Here is a 25,601-nt window from a genome sequence, read left to right on the forward strand (position 1 = left end):
TACATAAAGTTACACTTATAGCCTGACTGTTTTGGAGGCCAAAATATATGATGCGTTTTTTCCCGAGCACTTTACTTTACCAGGAACAACTCCTGGCCCTGGGAAAAATTAATGGTCTGGCCCATCAGCCTGACCAATCATTCTGCCAGTACAGCAAGGTGGCAAATTTACATTAAACGAAACAGCACCACCGTCTGGTTGTAGTAGGTATTACACAACGGAAATCGGTTTGTTGTCTTCCTGTTTCTAGAAGTGTGTTGTGGTAGGAAGTTGATCGCATGCTATTGCACGGTCTGTGGACAGTAACGTTTTAGCTACATTGTGTCATGTTATGATTATACCGCGGTAAATCACGGATAGATACATCGTTACCAAAATAACCGGTTAGTTTGACTTGCATGTGGTAGGTGCTACAGTTCAAAGGCAACCAACTTACGATGTAACGTTACTGTACAGTAGTGCAACAACTTGAAATGATTGTCTGACATTCGCTCACATATTGAGTGAAAGGATGCTGAAAACATGTTTAACAGCTGTCCGCGGGCCTGCGGTCTGCGTGGGTCGCTGTTTCAGTAGGGAAGTGAGTGGTGCAGTTTCCACGTTAGCCGGTTTCTCCTCTCCACCATTGTCAACGGAGGCTTCACTCTATGTGCACGTGAGTATTGGTAGACCCCACCCCACCACACACACACACACACACACACACACACACACACAGTGGCCATACTGTCTGAAGGGATGTGCCTACTGCAGAGGAGGCTGGTGGGAGATGCTATAGGAGGATGGGCTCATTATTATGGCTGTAATGGATTCCAGGCTGTATCACAACCGGCCGTGATTGGGAGTCCCATAGGGCGGTGCACAATTGGCCCAGCGTCGTCCGGGTTTGGCCGGGTTAGGCCATCATTGTAAATAAGAATTTGTTCTTAACTGACTTGCCTAGTTAAATAAAGGTTAAATGTTTAAAAAATGAAATGGTGCCTAACACATGGGAACAGTGTGTTGGACTCAGTTCTATTGAGTCCACTCCAACCATTACAATGAGCCTGTCCTCCTATAGCTCCTCCCACCAGCCTCCTCTGTCTACTGTAACAACAAGTACATCCCTGATATTAACCCTGATCCTCTCCTGTTCATAGTGGCCTTACTGTCTGAAGAGATGCTTCTACTGTAACTTCAACAAGTACATCCCTCGCTCTGACAAGCAGGACGTCATGTTGGAGTGTCTCCAGAGGGAGACGGAGACCTTACTAAAGCTCAGCCAGGTGTCCCGGTAGGTTTACCGTCTAAATTCAACCCTCCTCTGTGGGCCATCACCTTTAGCTTTAGTGTCTCCATGGGAACATCTGAAATGGCACCCTATTCCCTAAACAGTGCACTATTTCCAGAGTGCCTAAGGCTGACTATGGAGGGAACAGGGGGCCATTTTCAGACTCAGGCTGCTCCTCCACCTCCTGGAGTTCAACTCCAAACACAATAGTCTTTTTTCTTCTTTCTATTTTAACATCTCTCTGTCTTTCTCCCTCTCTGTCTCTCTCTCCATGTCTCCCTCTCTCTCTCTCCCTGTCTCTCTCTCTCTCCCTGTCTCTCTCTGTCTCTCCCTGTCTCTCTCTGTCTCTCTCTCCCTGTCTCTCTCTCTGTCTCCCTCTCTCTCTCTCTCCCTGTCTCTCTCCCTGTCTCTCTCCCTGTCTCTCTCTGTCTCTCTCTCCCTGTCTCTCTCTCTGTCTCCCTCTCTCTCTCTCTCCCTGTCTCTCTCCCTGTCTCTCTCTCTGTCTCTCTCTGTCTCTCCCTGTCTCTCCCTGTCTCTCTCTGTCTCCCTGTCTCTCTCTCTCTCTCTCTCTCCCTGTCTCTCTCCCTGTCTCTCTCTCTCTCTCCATGTCTCTTTCTAACTCTCTCTCTCTGTCTCTCTCTCTGTCTCCCCCCCTCTCTCTCTCTTTCTCTCTCTCCATGTCTCTCTCATCTTCAGGATCACCTCTGTGTTTTTTGGAGGTGGGACTCCTAGCCTGGCCCACCCCTCCACTATCGCTGCGGTCCTAGAGACAGTTGCCAGGCACGCTGGACTATCAGAGGAGGCGGAGGTCACTCTGGAGGTCAACCCCACCCCCGTAGGAAGCTCTAAGTTGGAGGACTTCCTCCATGCTGGTGTCAACCGTTTTTCCATCGGGGTGCAGGTGAGATTAAGGCTGGTGTTCAGTCAGTTGCACATAGTAGATTTCCAGAAAGCGTTCTCAGAAGTGTTGAAGTACGTCCTTCTACTGTACATCCCCTGGGCTACAAGATTAATGGGAACGGTTAGGCTAGCAACCCTTTCCCATAAAACCTTTTCTGCTACGGAAACTGAAACAACAGAAAACATTGTTAATGGTGGAAAGGGAGGAAGGAGAGGAGGAGTCCCTGGAGGATAAGAGTGTGATGCAACACAGTCAGTCACTGATCACTAGCTTTGTTCTGAACAGTCAGTCACTGATCACTAGCTTTGTTCTGAACAATCAGTCACTGATCACTAGCTTTGTTCTGAACAATCAGTCACTGATCACTAGCTTTGTTCTGAACAGTCAGTCACTGATCACTAGCTTTGTTCTGAACAGGCGGTCACTGATCACTAGCTTTGTTCTGAACAGTCAGTCACTGATCACTAGCTTTGTTCTGAACAGGCGGTCACTGATCACTAGCTTTGTTCTGAACAGTCAGTCACTGATCACTAGCTTTGTTCTGAACAGTCAGTCACTGATTACTAGCTTTGTTCTGAACAGTCAGTCACTGATTACTAGCTTTGTTCTGAACAGTCAGTCACTGATCACTAGCTTTGTTCTGAACAGTCAGTCACTGATTACTAGCTTTGTTCTGAACAGTCAGTCACTGATCACTAGCTTTGTTCTGAACAGTCAGTCACTGATCACTAGCTTTGTTCTGAACAGGCGGTCACTGATCACTAGCTTTGTTCTGAACAGTCGGTCACTGATCACTAGCTTTGTTCTGAGAACAAATTGTCCTTTTTCTATGTGGAGCAGGTCGGGGAGCTGGTCGCGGAGCTGAAGTTGAGCTTTATGAAACACTGTTTTTACATGTCTCATATGTCTGCTTATTTTCAACCAACAGTCTCTCCGGGACGACGACCTGAAGGTTCTGGGGAGAGACCATAACTCCCAGCATGCTTTGCAGACTGTAGCAGAGGCTCGGAGGCTCTGCCCGGGTAGGGTGTCGGTCGACGTCATGTTTGGACGTCCTGGTCAGAGTGTTGCATCCTGGGAGTTGGAATTGGATGAGCTGCTGTCGGTGTGTGATGACCATGTCTCCCTGTACCAGCTGACCCTGGAGAGAGGCATGTCTTTTCTTACTGACACTGAGAGTTTTTGTACGTGGGTATTTAGAAGTTGAATTGACAGGTACAGATGAGAAAATGAGATGGGGAGATGGAGGAGAGGACTACAGGAGAGACAGTAACAGGAACACCACCACTACACCGCCCCCAGCAGACTGAGTTTGCAGATATTTTGTAGAAGGTTTTACTTGCAGTGACTGTGATATGTGGTTGTTTTTACTTACTGTAGTTGAATTAGTAGCTGTAGTGATTGACAGGTAATAGGTATCCAAATGAATATATGACCTGACTGTAAGTCACTCTGGATAAGAGATTCTGCTGCTAAATGACTCCAATGTAAACATGTCAACTGCAGGCACACAGCTCTTCAGACAGGTCCAGAAAGGCCAACTGAGCGTGCCCAGTGATGACATCACAGCTGTCATGTATGAATCAGCCAGGAGGATTCTTCAGAAGAGAGGCTATCTGCAGTATGAGGTGTCCAACTTTGCAAGAAATGTAAGTTCTACTCTCTTTCTCTGTGGGTGTGTGTCATTGTGTCTGTCCTACCACTGTGCTATAGTAGAAATTGTGTAGAAATTCATTTAGTAGAAAACCCTGCTGTAGAAATACCTTTAGTAGAAAACCCTGGTGTAGAAATACCTTTAGTAGAAAACCCTGGTGTAGAAATTCATTTAGTAGAAAACCCTGGTGTAGAAATACCTTTAGTAGAAAACCCTGCTGTAGAAATTAATTTAGTAGAGAACCCTGGTGTAGAAATACCTTTAGTAGAAAACCCTGCTGTAGAAATACCTTTAGTAGAAAACCCTGCTGTAGAAATACCTTTAGTAGAAAACCCTGCTGTAGAAAACCCTGCTGTAGAAATACCTTTAGTAGAAAACCCTGCTGTAGAAAACCCTGCAGTAGAAATTAATTTAGGAGAAAACCCTGCTGTAGAAAACCCTGCTGTAGAAATTAATTTAGTAGAAAACCCTGCAGTAGAAATACTTTTAGTAGAAAACCCTGCTGTAGAAATTCATTTTGTAGAAAACCCTGCTGTAGAAATACCTTTAGTAGAAAACCCTGCTGTAGAAATACCTTTAGTAGAAATACCTTTAGTAGAAAACCCTGCAGTAGAAATTAATTTAGTAGAAAACCCTGCAGTAGGAATACCTTTAGTAGAAAACCCTGCTGTAGAAATACCTTTAGTAGAAAACCCTGCAGTAGAAATACCTTTAGTAGAAAACCCTGCTGTAGAAATACCTTTAGTAGAAAACTCTGCAGTAGAAACACCAGGCTGTTCTCTGTGCTGTATTGGTTGTCATCACTATTGAATATGAATATTACCTGCTACAGTCAGCACACATCTGTAATATACCTTGTGTATTTTCTGTTTGTTTTGAAGGGTGCCATCAGCCAACACAATATGAGCTACTGGAAGGCCAGTCAGTACCTTGGAGTGGGCCCAGGTGAGTTAATAGTGCTTTATGAATGCTTTATAACACCTTTATGAATGCTTTATAACACCTTTATGAATGCTTTATGAATACTTTATGAATGTTCTATAACACCTTTATGAATGCTCTGTAAAGACTATGAATGCTTTATAACACCTTTATGAATGCTTTATAAAGACTTTATGAATGTTCTATAACACCTTTATGAATACTCTATAAAGACGTTATGAATGCTCTATAACACCGTTATGAATGCCCTATAACACCGCAATGAATGCTCTAAAGACTATGAATGCTCTATATCACCGTTATGAATGCTCTATAACACCGTTATGAATGCTCTATAAAGCCTTTATCAGTGGTTGTTTATTTGAAGTGGGACTCTTCTGTCTGCCAGGTGCCCATGGTCGCTTCGTCCCCCATGGAGAGGAGGATGTGTGTCGAGAGGCCCGCACCCAGACTCTGGAGCCTGATGTCTGGTTGAGAGAGGTGCAGCAGAGGGGTCACGGGACTCGACGCAGGATACCCCTCACCCACCTGGGACTGTGAGTCAACTACTTTCCGCTTCAGGCTGTTTACCTGCAGAGTTCACACCGTGCTGCTCATTAAAGGGATAATCCACTCCAGAATGAAACTCCTGTCAATTTGTTAATAATCTATGATCTCTGAGTGGGTAAGATAACTATTTTCACCATGATTTGACTTCTAAGTGGTCCGTCTGTGCAAACAGAAAATCGTGTCGTGCCACGTCATCGCGATAAGCTTCTCGTCACTAGATTGGGAATAACAAACTATCACATTTCATGATGCTTAAAAAATCAGTAAGTGCACTCTCAATATCAGCCAATAGAGGGCATAGACAGACTGGTTGACTGAGTCAGCTGATCTACTGTCTGCTCTTCAGACTGTTCACCTGCAGAGTTCATATGGTGCTGCACATTAATGACCTACTTCTAATAATACTGTTCACCTGCAGAGTTCATACGGTGCTGCACATTAATGACCTACTTCTAATAATACTGTTCACCTGCAGAGTTCATACGGTGCTGCACATTAATGACCTACTTCTAATAATACTGTTCACCTGCAGAGTTCATACGGTGCTGCACATTAATGACCTACTTCTAATAATACTGTTCACCTGCAGAGTTCATATGGTGCTGCACATTAATGACCTACTTCTAATAATACTGTTCACCTGCAGAGTTCATACGGTGCTGCACATTAATGACCTACTTCTAATAATACTGTTCACCTGCAGAGTTCATACGGTGCTGCACATTAATGACCTACTTCTAATAATACTGTTCACCTGCAGAGTTCATATGGTGCTGCACATTAATGACCTACTTCTAATAATACTGTTCACCTGCAGAGTTCATATGGTGCTGCACATTAATGACCTACTTCTAATAATACTGTTCACCTGCAGAGTTCATACGGTGCTGCACATTAATGACCTATTTCTAATAATACTGTTCACCTGCAGAGTTCATACGGTGCTGCACATTAATGACCTACTTCTAATAATACTGTTCACCTGCAGAGTTCATACGGTGCTGCACATTAATGACCTATTTCTAATAATACTGTTCACCTGCAGAGTTCATACGGTGCTGCACATTAATGACCTACTTCTAATAATACTGTTCACCTGCAGAGTTCATATGGTGCTGCACATTAATGACCTACTTCTAATAATACTGTTCACCTGCAGAGTTCATACGGTGCTGCACATTAATGACCTACTTCTAATAATACTGTTCACCTGCAGAGTTCATACGGTGCTGCACATTAATGACCTACTTCTAATAATACTGTTCACCTGCAGAGTTCATATGGTGCTGCACATTAATGACCTACTTCTAATAATACTGTTCACCTGCAGAGTTCATATGGTGCTGCACATTAATGACCTATTTCTAATAATACTGTTCACCTGCAGAGTTCATACGGTGCTGCACATTAATGACCTACTTCTAATAATACTGTTCACCTGCAGAGTTCATATGGTGCTGCACATTAATGACCTACTTCTAATAATACTGTTGACCTGCAGAGTTCATACGGTGCTGCACATTAATGACCTACTTCTAATAATACTGTTCACCTGCAGAGTTCATACGGTGCTGCACATTAATGACCTACTTCTAATAATACTGTTCACCTGCAGAGTTCATACGGTGCTGCACATTAATGACCTACTTCTAATAATACTGTTCACCTGCAGAGTTCATACGGTGCTGCACATTAATGACCTACTTCTAATAATACTGTTCACCTGCAGAGTTCATACGGTGCTGCACATTAATGACCTACTTCTAATAATACTGTTCACCTGCAGAGTTCATACGGTGCTGCACATTAATGACCTACTTCTAATAATACTGTTCACCTGCAGAGTTCATACGGTGCTGCACATTAATGACCTAATTCTAATAATACTGTTCACCTGCAGAGTTCATACGGTGCTGCACATTAATGACCTACTTCTAATAATACTGTTCACCTGCAGAGTTCATACGGTGCTGCACATTAATGACCTACTTCTAATAATACTGTTCACCTGCAGAGTTCATACGGTGCTGCACATTAATGACCTACTTCTAATAATACTGTTCACCTGCAGAGTTCATACGGTGCTGCACATTAATGACCTACTTCTAATAATACTGTTCACCTGCAGAGTTCATACGGTGCTGCACATTAATGACCTACTTCTAATAATACTGTTCACCTGCAGAGTTCATATGGTGCTGCACATTAATGACCTACTTCTAATAATACTGTTGACCTGCAGAGTTCATATGGTGCTGCACATTAATGACCTATTTCTAATAATACTGTTCACCTGCAGAGTTCATACGGTGCTGCACATTAATGACCTACTTCTAATAATACTGTTCACCTGCAGAGTTCATATGGTGCTGCACATTAATGACCTACTTCTAATAATACTGTTGACCTGCAGAGTTCATACGGTGCTGCACATTAATGACCTACTTCTAATAATACTGTTCACCTGCAGAGTTCATACGGTGCTGCACATTAATGACCTACTTCTAATAATACTGTTCACCTGCAGAGTTCATACGGTGCTGCACATTAATGACCTACTTCTAATAATACTGTTCACCTGCAGAGTTCATACGGTGCTGCACATTAATGACCTACTTCTAATAATACTGTTCACCTGCAGAGTTCATACGGTGCTGCACATTAATGACCTACTTCTAATAATACTGTTCACCTGCAGAGTTCATACGGTGCTGCACATTAATGACCTACTTCTAATAATACTGTTCACCTGCAGAGTTCATACGGTGCTGCACATTAATGACCTAATTCTAATAATACTGTTCACCTGCAGAGTTCATACGGTGCTGCACATTAATGACCTACTTCTAATAATACTGTTCACCTGCAGAGTTCATACGGTGCTGCACATTAATGACCTACTTCTAATAATACTGTTCACCTGCAGAGTTCAAACGGTGCTGCACATTAATGACCTACTTCTAATAATACTGTTCACCTGCAGAGTTCATACGGTGCTGCACATGAATGACCTACTTCTAATAATACTGTTGACCTGCAGAGTTCATACGGTGCTGCACATTAATGACCTACTTCTAATAATACTGTTCACCTGCAGAGTTCATACGGTGCTGCACATTAATGACCTACTTCTAATAATACTGTTCACCTGCAGAGTTCATACGGTGCTGCACATTAATGACCTACTTCTAATAATACTGTTCACCTGCAGAGTTCATACGGTGCTGCACATTAATGACCTACTTCTAATAATACTGTTCACCTGCAGAGTTCATATGGTGCTGCACATTAATGACCTACTTCTAATAATACTGTTCACCTGCAGAGTTCATACGGTGCTGCACATTAATGACCTACTTCTAATAATACTGTTCACCTGCAGAGTTCATACGGTGCTGCACATTAATGACCTACTTCTAATAATACTGTTCACCTGCAGAGTTCATACGGTGCTGCACATTAATGACCTACTTCTAATAATACTGTTCACCTGCAGAGTTCATACGGTGCTGCACATTAATGACCTACTTCTAATAATACTGTTCACCTGCAGAGTTCATACGGTGCTGCACATTAATGACCTACTTCTAATAATACTGTTCACCTGCAGAGTTCATATGGTGCTGCACATTAATGACCTACTTCTAATAATACTGTTGACCTGCAGAGTTCATATGGTGCTGCACATTAATGACCTATTTCTAATAATACTGTTCACCTGCAGAGTTCATACGGTGCTGCACATTAATGACCTACTTCTAATAATACTGTTCACCTGCAGAGTTCATATGGTGCTGCACATTAATGACCTACTTCTAATAATACTGTTGACCTGCAGAGTTCATACGGTGCTGCACATTAATGACCTACTTCTAATAATACTGTTCACCTGCAGAGTTCATACGGTGCTGCACATTAATGACCTACTTCTAATAATACTGTTCACCTGCAGAGTTCATACGGTGCTGCACATTAATGACCTACTTCTAATAATACTGTTCACCTGCAGAGTTCATACGGTGCTGCACATTAATGACCTACTTCTAATAATACTGTTCACCTGCAGAGTTCATACGGTGCTGCACATTAATGACCTACTTCTAATAATACTGTTCACCTGCAGAGTTCATACGGTGCTGCACATTAATGACCTACTTCTAATAATACTGTTCACCTGCAGAGTTCATACGGTGCTGCACATTAATGACCTAATTCTAATAATACTGTTCACCTGCAGAGTTCATACGGTGCTGCACATTAATGACCTACTTCTAATAATACTGTTCACCTGCAGAGTTCATACGGTGCTGCACATTAATGACCTACTTCTAATAATACTGTTCACCTGCAGAGTTCAAACGGTGCTGCACATTAATGACCTACTTCTAATAATACTGTTCACCTGCAGAGTTCATACGGTGCTGCACATGAATGACCTACTTCTAATAATACTGTTGACCTGCAGAGTTCATACGGTGCTGCACATTAATGACCTACTTCTAATAATACTGTTCACCTGCAGAGTTCATACGGTGCTGCACATTAATGACCTACTTCTAATAATACTGTTCACCTGCAGAGTTCATACGGTGCTGCACATTAATGACCTACTTCTAATAATACTGTTCACCTGCAGAGTTCATACGGTGCTGCACATTAATGACCTACTTCTAATAATACTGTTCACCTGCAGAGTTCATATGGTGCTGCACATTAATGACCTACTTCTAATAATACTGTTCACCTGCAGAGTTCATACGGTGCTGCACATTAATGACCTACTTCTAATAATACTGTTCACCTGCAGAGTTCATATGGTGCTGCACATTAATGACCTAATTCTAATAATACTGTTCACCTGCAGAGTTCATACGGTGCTGCACATTAATGACCTACTTCTAATAATACTGTTCACCTGCAGAGTTCATATGGTGCTGCACATTAATGACCTACTTCTAATAATACTGTTCACCTGCAGAGTTCATACGGTGCTGCACATTAATGACCTACTTCTAATAATACTGTTCACCTGCAGAGTTCATACGGTGCTGCACATTAATGACCTACTTCTAATAATACTCCAGACTCACTCATAACATGGGATTCTATTCAAGGGTTATATTTGTACATCAAGTGCTCACGCTACAGAAACAGGAAATGCTGACCTATGGGCCATTCTGACTCGGACAAGGCTTCCTTTCTCACAGCATGGCAGATGATATACTGTAGCAACTTGTTAACTTTATTCAACTGATTGCAGATTGGAGGAAGTGTTGGTCATGGGACTGCGTTTGGTTGACGGCATCACTCACCAGGTAATCTCAGTTAACCCAGAATACTGACGGCATCACTCACCAGGTAATCTCGGTTAACCCAGAATACTGACGGCATCACTCACCAGGTAATCTCGGTTAACCCAGAATACTGACGACATCACTCACCAGGTAATCTCAGTTAACCCAGAATACTGACGGCATCACCCACCAGGTAATCTCGGTTAACCCAGAATACTGACGACATCACTCACCAGGTAATCTCAGTTAACCCAGAATACTGACGGCATCACCCACCAGGTAATCTCAGTTAACCCAGAATACTGACGGCATCACTCACCAGGTAATCTCGGTTAACCCAGAATACTGACGACATCACTCACCAGGTAATCTCAGTTAACCCAGAATACTGACGGCATCACCCACCAGGTAATCTCAGTTAACCCAGAATACTGACGGCATCACTCACCAGGTAATCTCGTTTAACCCAGAATACTGACGGCATCACTCACCAGGTAATCTCGTTTAACCCAGAATACTGACGGCATCACCCACCAGGTAATCTCAGTTAACCCAGAACCAAAAATCTCACATAATTTGGTCAGATTATGTTTACATAGTCTGTCCACATACTATACAGTATATATATATACACAGTATATATACACAAGAGGAGGTTTCAGTTGTTTCTAGATTCATTGTTTGCATCAATAGGGGCCATCAGTGATAAAAGCATTTTTTTTAACCTGATGTTGTGTTCAGTATTTGTATGTTCACACCATTTTTTCTGGTTCACCTTACTTTCTGTCTTTATGTCTCTGGTTCACCTTACTTTCTGTCTTTATGTCTCTGGTTCACCTTACTTTCTGTCTTTATGTCTCTGGTTCACCTTACTTTCTGTCTTTATGTCTCTGGTTCACCTTACTTTCTGTCTTTATGTCTCTGGTTCACCTTACTTTCTGTCTTTATGTCTCTGGTTCACCTTACTTTCTGTCTTTATGTCTCTGGTTCACCTTACTTTCTGTCTTTGTCTCTTGTTCACCTTACTTTCTGTCTTTATGTCTCTGGTTCACCTTACTTTCTGTCTTTATGTCTCTGGTTCACCTTACTTTCTGTCTTTATGTCTCTGGTTCACCTTACTTTCTGTCTTTATGTCTCTGGTTCACCTTACTTTCTGTCTTTATGTCTCTGGTTCACCTTACTTTCTGTCTTTATGTCTCTTGTTCACCTTACTTTCTGTCTTTATGTCTCTGGTTCACCTTACTTTCTGTCTTTATGTCTCTGGTTCACCTTACTTTCTGTCTTTATGTCTCTTGTTCACCTTACTTTCTGTCTTTATGTCTCTGGTTCACCTTACTTTCTGTCTTTATGTCTCTGGTTCACCTTACTTTCTGTCTTTATGTCTCTTGTTCACCTTACTTTCTGTCTTTATGTCTCTGGTTCACCTTACTTTCTGTCTTTATGTCTCTGGTTCACCTTACTTTCTGTCTTTATGTCTCTGGTTCACCTTACTTTCTGTCTTTGTCTCTTGTTCACCTTACTTTCTGTCTTTATGTCTCTGGTTCACCTTACTTTCTGTCTTTATGTCTCTTGTTCACCTTACTTTCTGTCTTTATGTCTCTGGTTCACCTTACTTTCTGTCTTTATGTCTCTGGTTCACCTTACTTTCTGTCTTTATGTCTCTGGTTCACCTTACTTTCTGTCTTTATGTCTCTGGTTCACCTTACTTTCTGTCTTTATGTCTCTGGTTCACCTTACTTTCTGTCTTTATGTCTCTGGTTCACCTTACTTTCTGTCTTTATGTCTCTGGTTCACCTTACTTTCTGTCTTTATGTCTCTGGTTCACCTTACTTTCTGTCTTTATGTCTCTGGTTCACCTTACTTTCTGTCTTTGTCTCTTGTTCACCTTACTTTCTGTCTTTATGTCTCTTGTTCACCTTACTTTCTGTCTTTATGTCTCTGGTTCACCTTACTTTCTGTCTTTATGTCTCTGGTTCACCTTACTTTCTGTCTTTATGTCTCTGGTTCACCTTACTTTCTGTCTTTATGTCTCTGGTTCACCTTACTTTCTGTCTTTATGTCTCTGGTTCACCTTACTTTCTGTCTTTATGTCTCTGGTTCACCTTACTTTCTGTCTTTATGTCTCTGGTTCACCTTACTTTCTGTCTTTATGTCTCTGGTTCACCTTACTTTCTGTCTTTATGTCTCTGGTTCACCTTACTTTCTGTCTTTATGTCTCTGGTTCACCTTACTTTCTGTCTTTATGTCTCTGGTTCACCTTACTTTCTGTCTTTATGTCTCTGGTTCACCTTACTTTCTGTCTTTATGTCTCTGGTTCACCTTACTTTCTGTCTTTATGTCTCTGGTTCACCTTACTTTCTGTCTTTATGTCTCTTGTTCACCTTACTTTCTGTCTTTGTCTCTTGTTCACCTTACTTTCTGTCTTTATGTCTCTGGTTCACCTTACTTTCTGTCTTTATGTCTCTGGTTCACCTTACTTTCTGTCTTTATGTCTCTGGTTCACCTTACTTTCTGTCTTTATGTCTCTGGTTCACCTTACTTTCTGTCTTTATGTCTCTGGTTCACCTTACTTTCTGTCTTTATGTCTCTGGTTCACCTTACTTTCTGTCTTTATGTCTCTGGTTCACCTTACTTTCTGTCTTTATGTCTCTTGTTCACCTTACTTTCTGTCTTTATGTCTCTGGTTCACCTTACTTTCTGTCTTTATGTCTCTGGTTCACCTTACTTTCTGTCTTTATGTCTCTGGTTCACCTTACTTTCTGTCTTTATGTCTCTTGTTCACCTTACTTTCTGTCTTTATGTCTCTGGTTCACCTTACTTTCTGTCTTTATGTCTCTGGTTCACCTTACTTTCTGTCTTTATGTCTCTGGTTCACCTTACTTTCTGTCTTTATGTCTCTGGTTCACCTTACTTTCTGTCTTTATGTCTCTGGTTCACCTTACTTTCTGTCTTTATGTCTCTGGTTCACCTTACTTTCTGTCTTTATGTCTCTGGTTCACCTTACTTTCTGTCTTTATGTCTCTGGTTCACCTTACTTTCTGTCTTTGTCTCTTGTTCACCTTACTTTCTGTCTTTATGTCTCTTGTTCACCTTACTTTCTGTCTTTATGTCTCTTGTTCACCTTACTTTCTGTCTTTATGTCTCTGGTTCACCTTACTTTCTGTCTTTATGTCTCTTGTTCACCTTACTTTCTGTCTTTATGTCTCTGGTTCACCTTACTTTCTGTCTTTATGTCTCTGGTTCACCTTACTTTCTGTCTTTATGTCTCTGGTTCACCTTACTTTCTGTCTTTATGTCTCTGGTTCACCTTACTTTCTGTCTTTATGTCTCTGGTTCACCTTACTTTCTGTCTTTATGTCTCTGGTTCACCTTACTTTCTGTCTTTATGTCTCTGGTTCACCTTACTTTCTGTCTTTGTCTCTTGTTCACCTTACTTTCTGTCTTTATGTCTCTGGTTCACCTTACTTTCTGTCTTTATGTCTCTGGTTCACCTTACTTTCTGTCTTTATGTCTCTTGTTCACCTTACTTTCTGTCTTTGTCTCTTGTTCACCTTACTTTCTGTCTTTGTCTCTTGTTCACCTTACTTTCTGTCTTTATGTCTCTGGTTCACCTTACTTTCTGTCTTTATGTCTCTGGTTCACCTTACTTTCTGTCTTTATGTCTCTGGTTCACCTTACTTTCTGTCTTTATGTCTCTGGTTCACCTTACTTTCTGTCTTTATGTCTCTGGTTCACCTTACTTTCTGTCTTTATGTCTCTGGTTCACCTTACTTTCTGTCTTTATGTCTCTGGTTCACCTTACTTTCTGTCTTTATGTCTCTGGTTCACCTTACTTTCTGTCTTTATGTCTCTGGTTCACCTTACTTTCTGTCTTTATGTCTCTGGTTCACCTTACTTTCTGTCTTTATGTCTCTGGTTCACCTTACTTTCTGTCTTTATGTCTCTGGTTCACCTTACTTTCTGTCTTTATGTCTCTGGTTCACCTTACTTTCTGTCTTTATGTCTCTGGTTCACCTTACTTTCTGTCTTTATGTCTCTGGTTCACCTTACTTTCTGTCTTTATGTCTCTGGTTCACCTTACTTTCTGTCTTTATGTCTCTGGTTCACCTTACTTTCTGTCTTTATGTCTCTGGTTCACCTTACTTTCTGTCTTTATGTCTCTGGTTCACCTTACTTTCTGTCTTTATGTCTCTGGTTCACCTTACTTTCTGTCTTTATGTCTCTGGTTCACCTTACTTTCTGTCTTTATGTCTCTGGTTCACCTTACTTTCTGTCTTTATGTCTCTGGTTCACCTTACTTTCTGTCTTTATGTCTCTGGTTCACCTTACTTTCTGTCTTTATGTCTCTGGTTCACCTTACTTTCTGTCTTTATGTCTCTGGTTCACCTTACTTTCTGTCTTTATGTCTCTTGTTCACCTTACTTTCTGTCTTTATGTCTCTGGTTCACCTTACTTTCTGTCTTTATGTCTCTGGTTCACCTTACTTTCTGTCTTTATGTCTCTGGTTCACCTTACTTTCTGTCTTTATGTCTCTGGTTCACCTTACTTTCTGTCTTTATGTCTCTGGTTCACCTTACTTTCTGTCTTTATGTCTCTGGTTCACCTTACTTTCTGTCTTTATGTCTCTGGTTCACCTTACTTTCTGTCTTTATGTCTCTGGTTCACCTTACTTTCTGTCTTTATGTCTCTGGTTCACCTTACTTTCTGTCTTTATGTCTCTGGTTCACCTTACTTTCTGTCTTATGTCTCTGGTTCACCTTACTTTCTGTCTTTATGTCTCTTGTTCACCTTACTTTCTGTCTTTATGTCTCTTGTTCACCTTACTTTCTGTCTTTATGTCTCTGGTTCACCTTACTTTCTGTCTTTATGTCTCTGGTTCACCTTACTTTCTGTCTTTATGTCTCTGGTTCACCTTACTTTCTGTCTTTATGTCTCTGGTTCACCTTACTTTCTGTCTTTATGTCTCTGGTTCACCTTACTTTCTGTCTTTATGTCTCTGGTTCACCTTACTTTCTGTCTTTATGTCTCTGGTTCACCTTACTTTCTGTCTTATGTCTCTTGTTCACCTTACTTTCTGTCTTTATGTCTCTGGTTCACCTTACTTTCTGTCTTTATGTCTCTGGTTCACCTTACTTTCTGTCTTTATGTCTCTTGTTCACCTTACTTTCTGTCTTTGTCTCTTGTTCACCTTACTTTCTGTCTTTATGTCTCTGGTTCACCTTACTTTCTGTCTTTATGTCTCTGGTTCACCTTACTTTCTGTCTTTATGTCTCTGGTTCACCTTACTTTCTGTCTTTATGTCTCTGGTTCACCTTACTTTCTGTCTTTATGTCTCTGGTTCACCTTACTTTCTGTCTTTATGTCTCTGGTTCACCTTACTTTCTGTCTTTATGTCTCTTGTTCACCTTACTTTCTGTCTTTATGTCTCTGGTTCACCTTACTTTCTGTCTTTATGTCTCTGGTTCACCTTACTTTCTGTCTTTATGTCTCTGGTTCACCTTACTTTCTGTCTTTATGTCTCTGGTTCACCTTACTTTCTGTCTTTATGTCTCTTGTTCACCTTACTTTCTGTCTTTATGTCTCTGGTTCACCTTACTTTCTGTCTTTATGTCTCTGGTTCACCTTACTTTCTGTCTTTATGTCTCTGGTTCACCTTACTTTCTGTCTTTATGTCTCTGGTTCACCTTACTTTCTGTCTTTATGTCTCTGGTTCACCTTACTTTCTGTCTTTATGTCTCTGGTTCACCTTACTTTCTGTCTTTATGTCTCTGGTTCACCTTACTTTCTGTCTTTATGTCTCTGGTTCACCTTACTTTCTGTCTTTATGTCTCTGGTTCACCTTACTTTCTGTCTTTATGTCTCTGGTTCACCTTACTTTCTGTCTTTATGTCTCTGGTTCACCTTACTTTCTGTCTACATCTGTCTTTATGTCTCTTGTTCACCTTACTTTCTGTCTTTATGTCTCTGGTTCACCTTACTTTCTGTCTTTATGTCTCTGGTTCACCTTACTTTCTGTCTTTATGTCTCTGGTTCACCTTACTTTCTGTCTTATGTCTCTTGTTCACCTTACTTTCTGTCTTTATGTCTCTGGTTCACCTTACTTTCTGTCTTTATGTCTCTGGTTCACCTTACTTTCTGTCTTTATGTCTCTGGTTCACCTTACTTTCTGTCTACATCTGTCTTTATGTCTCTTGTTCACCTTACTTTCTGTCTTTATGTCTCTGGTTCACCTTACTTTCTGTCTTTATGTCTCTGGTTCACCTTACTTTCTGTCTTTATGTCTCTGGTTCACCTTACTTTCTGTCTTTATGTCTCTGGTTCACCTTACTTTCTGTCTTTATGTCTCTGGTTCACCTTACTTTCTGTCTTTATGTCTCTGGTTCACCTTACTTTCTGTCTTTATGTCTCTGGTTCACCTTACTTTCTGTCTTTGTCTCTTGTTCACCTTACTTTCTGTCTTTATGTCTCTGGTTCACCTTACTTTCTGTCTTTATGTCTCTGGTTCACCTTACTTTCTGTCTTTATGTCTCTTGTTCACCTTACTTTCTGTCTTTGTCTCTTGTTCACCTTACTTTCTGTCTTTATGTCTCTGGTTCACCTTACTTTCTGTCTTTATGTCTCTGGTTCACCTTACTTTCTGTCTTTATGTCTCTGGTTCACCTTACTTTCTGTCTTTATGTCTCTGGTTCACCTTACTTTCTGTCTTTATGTCTCTGGTTCACCTTACTTTCTGTCTTTATGTCTCTGGTTCACCTTACTTTCTGTCTTTATGTCTCTGGTTCACCTTACTTTCTGTCTTTATGTCTCTTGTTCACCTTACTTTCTGTCTTTATGTCTCTTGTTCACCTTACTTTCTGTCTTTATGTCTCTGGTTCACCTTACTTTCTGTCTTTATGTCTCTGGTTCACCTTACTTTCTGTCTTTATGTCTCTGGTTCACCTTACTTTCTGTCTTTATGTCTCTGGTTCACCTTACTTTCTGTCTTTATGTCTCTTGTTCACCTTACTTTCTGTCTTTATGTCTCTGGTTCACCTTACTTTCTGTCTTTATGTCTCTGGTTCACCTTACTTTCTGTCTTTATGTCTCTTGTTCACCTTACTTTCTGTCTTTATGTCTCTGGTTCACCTTACTTTCTGTCTTTATGTCTCTGGTTCACCTTACTTTCTGTCTTTATGTCTCTGGTTCACCTTACTTTCTGTCTTTATGTCTCTGGTTCACCTTACTTTCTGTCTTTATGTCTCTGGTTCACCTTGCTTTCTGTCTTTATGTCTCTGGTTCACCTTACTTTCTGTCTTTATGTCTCTGGTTCACCTTACTTTCTGTCTTTATGTCTCTGGTTCACCTTACTTTCTGTCTACATCTGTCTTCATGTCTCTGGTTCACCTTACTTTCTGTCTTTATGTCTCTGGTTCACCTTACTTCTGTCTACATCTGTCTTCATGTCTCTGGTTCACCTTACTTTCTGTCTTTATGTCTCTGGTTCACCTTACTTCCTGTCTACATCTGTCTTTATGTCTCTGGTTCACCTTACTTTCTGTCTTTATGTCTCTGGTTCACCTTACTTCCTGTCTACATCTGTCTTTATGTCTCTTGTTCACCTTACTTTCTGTCTTTATGTCTCTGGTTCACCTTACTTTCTGTCTTTATGTCTCTGGTTCACCTTACTTTCTGTCTTTATGTCTCTTGTTCACCTTACTTTCTGTCTTTATGTCTCTGGTTCACCTTACTTTCTGTCTTTATGTCTCTGGTTCACCTTACTTTCTGTCTTTATGTCTCTGGTTCACCTTACTTTCTGTCTTTATGTCTCTGGTTCACCTTACTTTCTGTCTTTATGTCTCTGGTTCACCTTACTTTCTGTCTTTATGTCTCTGGTTCACCTTACTTTCTGTCTTTATGTCTCTGGTTCACCTTACTTTCTGTCTTTATGTCTCTGGTTCACCTTACTTTCTGTCTTTATGTCTCTGGTTCACCTTACTTTCTGTCTTTATGTCTCTGGTTCACCTTACTTTCTGTCTTTATGTCTCTTGTTCACCTTACTTTCTGTCTTTATGTCTCTGGTTCACCTTACTTTCTGTCTTTATGTCTCTGGTTCACCTTACTTTCTGTCTTTATGTCTCTTGTTCACCTTACTTTCTGTCTTTATGTCTCTGGTTCACCTTACTTTCTGTCTTTATGTCTCTGGTTCACCTTACTTTCTGTCTTTATGTCTCTGGTTCACCTTACTTTCTGTCTTTATGTCTCTGGTTCACCTTACTTTCTGTCTTTATGTCTCTGGTTCACCTTGCTTTCTGTCTTTATGTCTCTGGTTCACCTTACTTTCTGTCTTTATGTCTCTGGTTCACCTTACTTTCTGTCTTTATGTCTCTGGTTCACCTTACTTTCTGTCTACATCTGTCTTTATGTCTCTTGTTCACCTTACTTTCTGTCTTTATGTCTCTGGTTCACCTTACTTTCTGTCTTTATGTCTCTGGTTCACCTTACTTTCTGTCTTTATGTCTCTGGTTCACCTTACTTTCTGTCTTTGTCTCTTGTTCACCTTACTTTCTGTCTTTATGTCTCTGGTTCACCTTACTTTCTGTCTTTATGTCTCTGGTTCACCTTACTTTCTGTCTTTATGTCTCTGGTTCACCTTACTTTCTGTCTTTATGTCTCTGGTTCACCTTACTTTCTGTCTTTATGTCTCTGGTTCACCTTACTTTCTGTCTTTATGTCTCTGGTTCACCTTACTTTCTGTCTTTATGTCTCTGGTTCACCTTACTTTCTGTCTTTATGTCTCTGGTTCACCTTACTTTCTGTCTTTATGTCTCTGGTTCACCTTACTTTCTGTCTTTATGTCTCTGGTTCACCTTACTTTCTGTCTTTATGTCTCTGGTTCACCTTACTTTCTGTCTTTGTCTCTTGTTCACCTTACTTTCTGTCTTTATGTCTGTTGTTCACCTTACTTTCTGTCTTTATGTCTCTTGTTCACCTTACTTTCTGTCTTTATGTCTCTGGTTCACCTTACTTTCTGTCTTTATGTCTCTGGTTCACCTTACTTTCTGTCTTCATGTCTCTGGTTCACCTTACTTTCTGTCTTTATGTCTCTGGTTCACCTTACTTTCTGTCTTTATGTCTCTGGTTCACCTTACTTTCTGTCTTTATGTCTCTGGTTCACCTTACTTTCTGTCTTTATGTCTCTGGTTCACCTTACTTTCTGTCTTTGTCTCTTGTTCACCTTACTTTCTGTCTTTATGTCTCTGGTTCACCTTACTTTCTGTCTTTATGTCTCTGGTTCACCTTACTTTCTGTCTTTATGTCTCTTGTTCACCTTACTTTCTGTCTTTGTCTCTTGTTCACCTTACTTTCTGTCTTTATGTCTCTGGTTCACCTTACTTTCTGTCTTTATGTCTCTGGTTCACCTTACTTTCTGTCTTTATGTCTCTGGTTCACCTTACTTTCTGTCTTTATGTCTCTGGTTCACCTTACTTTCTGTCTTTATGTCTCTGGTTCACCTTACTTTCTGTCTTTATGTCTCTGGTTCACCTTACTTTCTGTCTTTATGTCTCTTGTTCACCTTACTTTCTGTCTTTATGTCTCTTGTTCACCTTACTTTCTGTCTTTATGTCTCTGGTTCACCTTACTTTCTGTCTTTATGTCTCTGGTTCACCTTACTTTCTGTCTTTATGTCTCTGGTTCACCTTACTTTCTGTCTTTATGTCTCTGGTTCACCTTACTTTCTGTCTTTATGTCTCTTGTTCACCTTACTTTCTGTCTTTATGTCTCTGGTTCACCTTACTTTCTGTCTTTATGTCTCTGGTTCACCTTACTTTCTGTCTTTATGTCTCTTGTTCACCTTACTTTCTGTCTTTATGTCTCTGGTTCACCTTACTTTCTGTCTTTATGTCTCTGGTTCACCTTACTTTCTGTCTTTATGTCTCTGGTTCACCTTACTTTCTGTCTTTATGTCTCTGGTTCACCTTACTTTCTGTCTTTATGTCTCTGGTTCACCTTGCTTTCTGTCTTTATGTCTCTGGTTCACCTTACTTTCTGTCTTTATGTCTCTGGTTCACCTTACTTTCTGTCTTTATGTCTCTGGTTCACCTTACTTTCTGTCTACATCTGTCTTTATGTCTCTTGTTCACCTTACTTTCTGTCTTTATGTCTCTGGTTCACCTTACTTTCTGTCTTTATGTCTCTGGTTCACCTTACTTTCTGTCTTTATGTCTCTGGTTCACCTTACTTTCTGTCTTTGTCTCTTGTTCACCTTACTTTCTGTCTTTATGTCTCTGGTTCACCTTACTTTCTGTCTTTATGTCTCTGGTTCACCTTACTTTCTGTCTTTATGTCTCTGGTTCACCTTACTTTCTGTCTACATCTGTCTTTATGTCTCTTGTTCACCTTACTTTCTGTCTTTATGTCTCTGGTTCACCTTACTTTCTGTCTTTATGTCTCTGGTTCACCTTACTTTCTGTCTTTATGTCTCTGGTTCACCTTACTTTCTGTCTTTATGTCTCTGGTTCACCTTACTTTCTGTCTTTATGTCTCTGGTTCACCTTACTTTCTGTCTTTATGTCTCTGGTTCACCTTACTTTCTGTCTACATCTGTCTTTATGTCTCTTGTTCACCTTACTTTCTGTCTTTATGTCTCTGGTTCACCTTACTTTCTGTCTTTATGTCTCTGGTTCACCTTACTTTCTGTCTTTATGTCTCTGGTTCACCTTACTTTCTGTCTTTGTCTCTTGTTCACCTTACTTTCTGTCTTTATGTCTCTGGTTCACCTTACTTTCTGTCTTTATGTCTCTGGTTCACCTTACTTTCTGTCTTTATGTCTCTGGTTCACCTTACTTTCTGTCTACATCTGTCTTTATGTCTCTTGTTCACCTTACTTTCTGTCTTTATGTCTCTGGTTCACCTTACTTTCTGTCTTTATGTCTCTGGTTCACCTTACTTTCTGTCTTTATGTCTCTGGTTCACCTTACTTTCTGTCTTTATGTCTCTGGTTCACCTTACTTTCTGTCTTTATGTCTCTGGTTCACCTTACTTTCTGTCTTTATGTCTCTGGTTCACCTTACTTTCTGTCTTTATGTCTCTGGTTCACCTTACTTTCTGTCTTTGTCTCTTGTTCACCTTACTTTCTGTCTTTATGTCTCTGGTTCACCTTACTTTCTGTCTTTATGTCTCTGGTTCACCTTACTTTCTGTCTTTATGTCTCTTGTTCACCTTACTTTCTGTCTTTGTCTCTTGTTCACCTTACTTTCTGTCTTTATGTCTCTGGTTCACCTTACTTTCTGTCTTTATGTCTCTGGTTCACCTTACTTTCTGTCTTTATGTCTCTGGTTCACCTTACTTTCTGTCTTTATGTCTCTGGTTCACCTTACTTTCTGTCTTTATGTCTCTGGTTCACCTTACTTTCTGTCTTTATGTCTCTGGTTCACCTTACTTTCTGTCTTTATGTCTCTTGTTCACCTTACTTTCTGTCTTTATGTCTCTTGTTCACCTTACTTTCTGTCTTTATGTCTCTGGTTCACCTTACTTTCTGTCTTTATGTCTCTGGTTCACCTTACTTTCTGTCTTTATGTCTCTGGTTCACCTTACTTTCTGTCTTTATGTCTCTGGTTCACCTTACTTTCTGTCTTTATGTCTCTTGTTCACCTTACTTTCTGTCTTTATGTCTCTGGTTCACCTTACTTTCTGTCTTTATGTCTCTGGTTCACCTTACTTTCTGTCTTTATGTCTCTTGTTCACCTTACTTTCTGTCTTTATGTCTCTGGTTCACCTTACTTTCTGTCTTTATGTCTCTGGTTCACCTTACTTTCTGTCTTTATGTCTCTGGTTCACCTTACTTTCTGTCTTTATGTCTCTGGTTCACCTTACTTTCTGTCTTTATGTCTCTGGTTCACCTTACTTTCTGTCTTTATGTCTCTGGTTCACCTTACTTTCTGTCTTTATGTCTCTGGTTCACCTTACTTTCTGTCTTTATGTCTCTGGTTCACCTTACTTTCTGTCTACATCTGTCTTTGTCTCTTGTTCACCTTACTTTCTGTCTTTATGTCTCTGGTTCACCTTACTTTCTGTCTTTATGTCTCTGGTTCACCTTACTTTCTGTCTTTATGTCTCTGGTTCACCTTACTTTCTGTCTTTATGTCTCTGGTTCACCTTACTTTCTGTCTACATCTGTCTTCATGTCTCTGGTTCACCTTACTTTCTGTCTTTATGTCTCTGGTTCACCTTACTTCCTGTCTACATCTGTCTTCATGTCTCTGGTTCACCTTACTTTCTGTCTTTATGTCTCTGGTTCACCTTACTTCCTGTCTACATCTGTCTTTATGTCTCTGGTTCACCTTACTTTCTGTCTTTATGTCTCTGGTTCACCTTACTTCCTGTCTACATCTGTCTTTATGTCTCTTGTTCACCTTACTTTCTGTCTTTATGTCTCTGGTTCACCTTACTTTCTGTCTTTATGTCTCTGGTTCACCTTACTTTCTGTCTTTATGTCTCTTGTTCACCTTACTTTCTGTCTTTATGTCTCTGGTTCACCTTACTTTCTGTCTTTATGTCTCTGGTTCACCTTACTTTCTGTCTTTATGTCTCTGGTTCACCTTACTTTCTGTCTTTATGTCTCTGGTTCACCTTACTTTCTGTCTTTATGTCTCTGGTTCACCTTACTTTCTGTCTTTATGTCTCTGGTTCACCTTACTTCCTGTCTACATCTGTCTTTATGTCTCTGATTCATGCTATTTCTGTGGCAGCATTGGCAGTTGTTCAGTCCCAGGGCAGATCTACACCAGATTCTCAGCTCATCCTCTGAAGTACAAGACCTTCAACAGACAGGCGTTCTAATCCTGGATGACAGGTAACCCAGACCTTCAACAGACAGGTCTTCTAATCCTGGATGACAGGTAACCCAGACCTTCAACAGACAGGTCTTCTAATCCTGGATGACAGGTAACCCAGACCTTCAACAGACAGGCGTTCTAATCCTGGATGACAGGTAACCCAGACCTTCAGCAGACAGGCGTTCTAATCCTGGATGACAGGTAACCCAGACCTTCAACAGACAGGTCGTTCTAATCCTGGATGACAGGTAACCCAGACCTTCAACAGACAGGTCTTCTAATCCTGGATGACAGGTAACCCAGACCTTCAACAGACAGGTCTTCTAATCCTGGATGACAGGTAACCCAGACCTTCAACAGACAGGCGTTCTAATCCTGGATGACAGGTAACCCAGACCTTCAACGCGGCCCCGGAGACAGGCCCGCCTCCGCGGCTTCTAATCCTGGATGACAGGTCCCAGACCCGCAGACGGCGTTCAACCGGAGACAGGCCCGCCTCCGCGGCTTCTAATCCTGGATGACAGGTCCCAGACCCCGCAGGCCACCTGGTGCAGGCCCAGACCCAGCGCAGGCGTTCTAATCCTGGATGACAGGTAACCCAGACCTTCAACAGACAGGTCTTCTAATCCTGGATGACAGGTAACCCAGACCTTCAACAGACAGGTCTTCTAATCCTGGATGACAGGTAACCCAGACCTTCCGCAGGCCACCGAGACAGGCCCGCCTCCGCGGCTTCTAATCCTGGATGACAGGTAACCCAGACCTTCAACAGACAGGTCTTCTAATCCTGGATGACAGGTAACCCAGACCTTCAACAGACAGGCGTTCTAATCCTGGATGACAGGTAACCCAGACCTTCAACAGACAGGCGTTCTAATCCTGGATGACAGGTAACCCAGACCTTCAACAGACAGGTCTTCTAATCCTTATAACTTGTGGTTTGTTTAAAGTGGGACCCAGTAGTTGTATCTCCGTGTCTGTATGAGTCTATTTGAATCAGCTGTGTAGTGGTAGGGGCAAAAACCAAAACGTGCACCCCTTGGGGTCCCCGGGACTGAGTTTGGGAAACACTGACAACCCCTTTTGTCTTGTGTGTAGGGGTCTGCGGTGCTCGTGGCAGGGCCTGGCCTTACTGGACAGCATGTTACCCACTCTGCTGCTGCTGCTGGAGGCTTACACCCAGGGTCTCCAGGAGCAGCAGGCCAGGGGGGCCACCATAGGAGACCAGAGAGATGGAGGACAGAGGGTCTCCAAGCCTGGCTGACAGACAGGGGAGACTGACCCGGAGACTGACCCGGAGACTGACCCGGAGACTGACCCGGAGACTGACCCGGAGACTGACCCGGAGACTGACCCGGCAGCCACTATGAACTGTAGATATTGGTCAAATCTATCATCTACACTGATGAAGTAGATCAGCTGCAGTAAGATAACACTAAACTGTAGGCACCATGTTCTGATCAGTGACAGGTTAGATGGGCCTGAGATGCTGATAAAGCTCTGTACAGGATATTTACAGTTGAACAGGATGCTGTCGGGACTCAGGAAAGGTTCTCCACACCATGTCCTCTATGAACAAATCATTCTCCCCTTCAATGTAGTAGAGGTAATCTCACACACACACACACGACAAGCAGTTACCAAAAGCAGCAGTTAAATAGGTTGTTTATGAAGGTTAGCGTGCCACGGACTCCAGTTTCTCCACGCTTATCTAGTTATCTGTCATCAGAGCTGTAGTGAACCACTGTTATTGTCAAGGTCCCTCTACTGGAGCTCTGCATCCCCATCATCATAGTGTGAGAAGATGTAGCGTGAGCAGGGGGCTGGATCACCTGGCAGAGACAGACAGAGAGAGAGAGAGAGAGAGAGAGAGAGTGTGTGTGTGTGTGTGTGTGTGTGGTGTGTGTGTGTGTGTGTGTGTGTGTGTGTGTGTGTGTGTGTGTGTGTGTGTGTGTGTGTGTGTGTGTGTGTGTGTGTGTGTGTGTGTGTGTGTGTGTGTGTGTGTGTGTGTGTGTGTGTGTGTGTGTGTGTGTTTGGGCAGAGTGATGTGGTCGTGGTCCCTGTATCTGGCCCAGGTGCAGAGCAGATCCCAGATTAGACAGACAGGCTTAAACCTTCTGTTGTCCATCAACTGTGATGAAAGGCTTGGTCTGACAGGTACACAGCATGTAATCCA

At 41.5% G+C, this 25,601-nt stretch overlaps 1 protein-coding gene across 1 annotated transcript; it reads left to right on the top strand.

Annotated features, from left to right (window-relative positions):
• The first annotated feature begins 229 nt into the window (after positions 1-229).
• On the top strand, positions 230-25,318 carry LOC106606365 (radical S-adenosyl methionine domain-containing protein 1, mitochondrial-like). The gene is made up of 10 exons (XM_082976317.1): positions 230-655; positions 1,140-1,273; positions 1,967-2,171; positions 3,100-3,322; positions 3,678-3,820; positions 4,707-4,770; positions 5,156-5,303; positions 10,577-10,631; positions 23,339-23,442; positions 24,524-25,318. The coding sequence occupies exons 1-10, from the start codon at positions 512-514 to the stop codon at positions 24,687-24,689; spliced, it is 1,386 nt and encodes a 461-aa protein (XP_082832443.1). The 5' UTR covers positions 230-511; the 3' UTR covers positions 24,690-25,318.
• The last annotated feature ends 283 nt before the right edge of the window (positions 25,319-25,601 follow it).

The sequence above is a fragment of the Salmo salar genome, chromosome 06 (genome assembly GCF_965601325.2).
Source record: "Salmo salar chromosome 06, fSalSal1, whole genome shotgun sequence".
Lineage (NCBI taxonomy): Eukaryota > Metazoa > Chordata > Actinopteri > Salmoniformes > Salmonidae > Salmo > Salmo salar.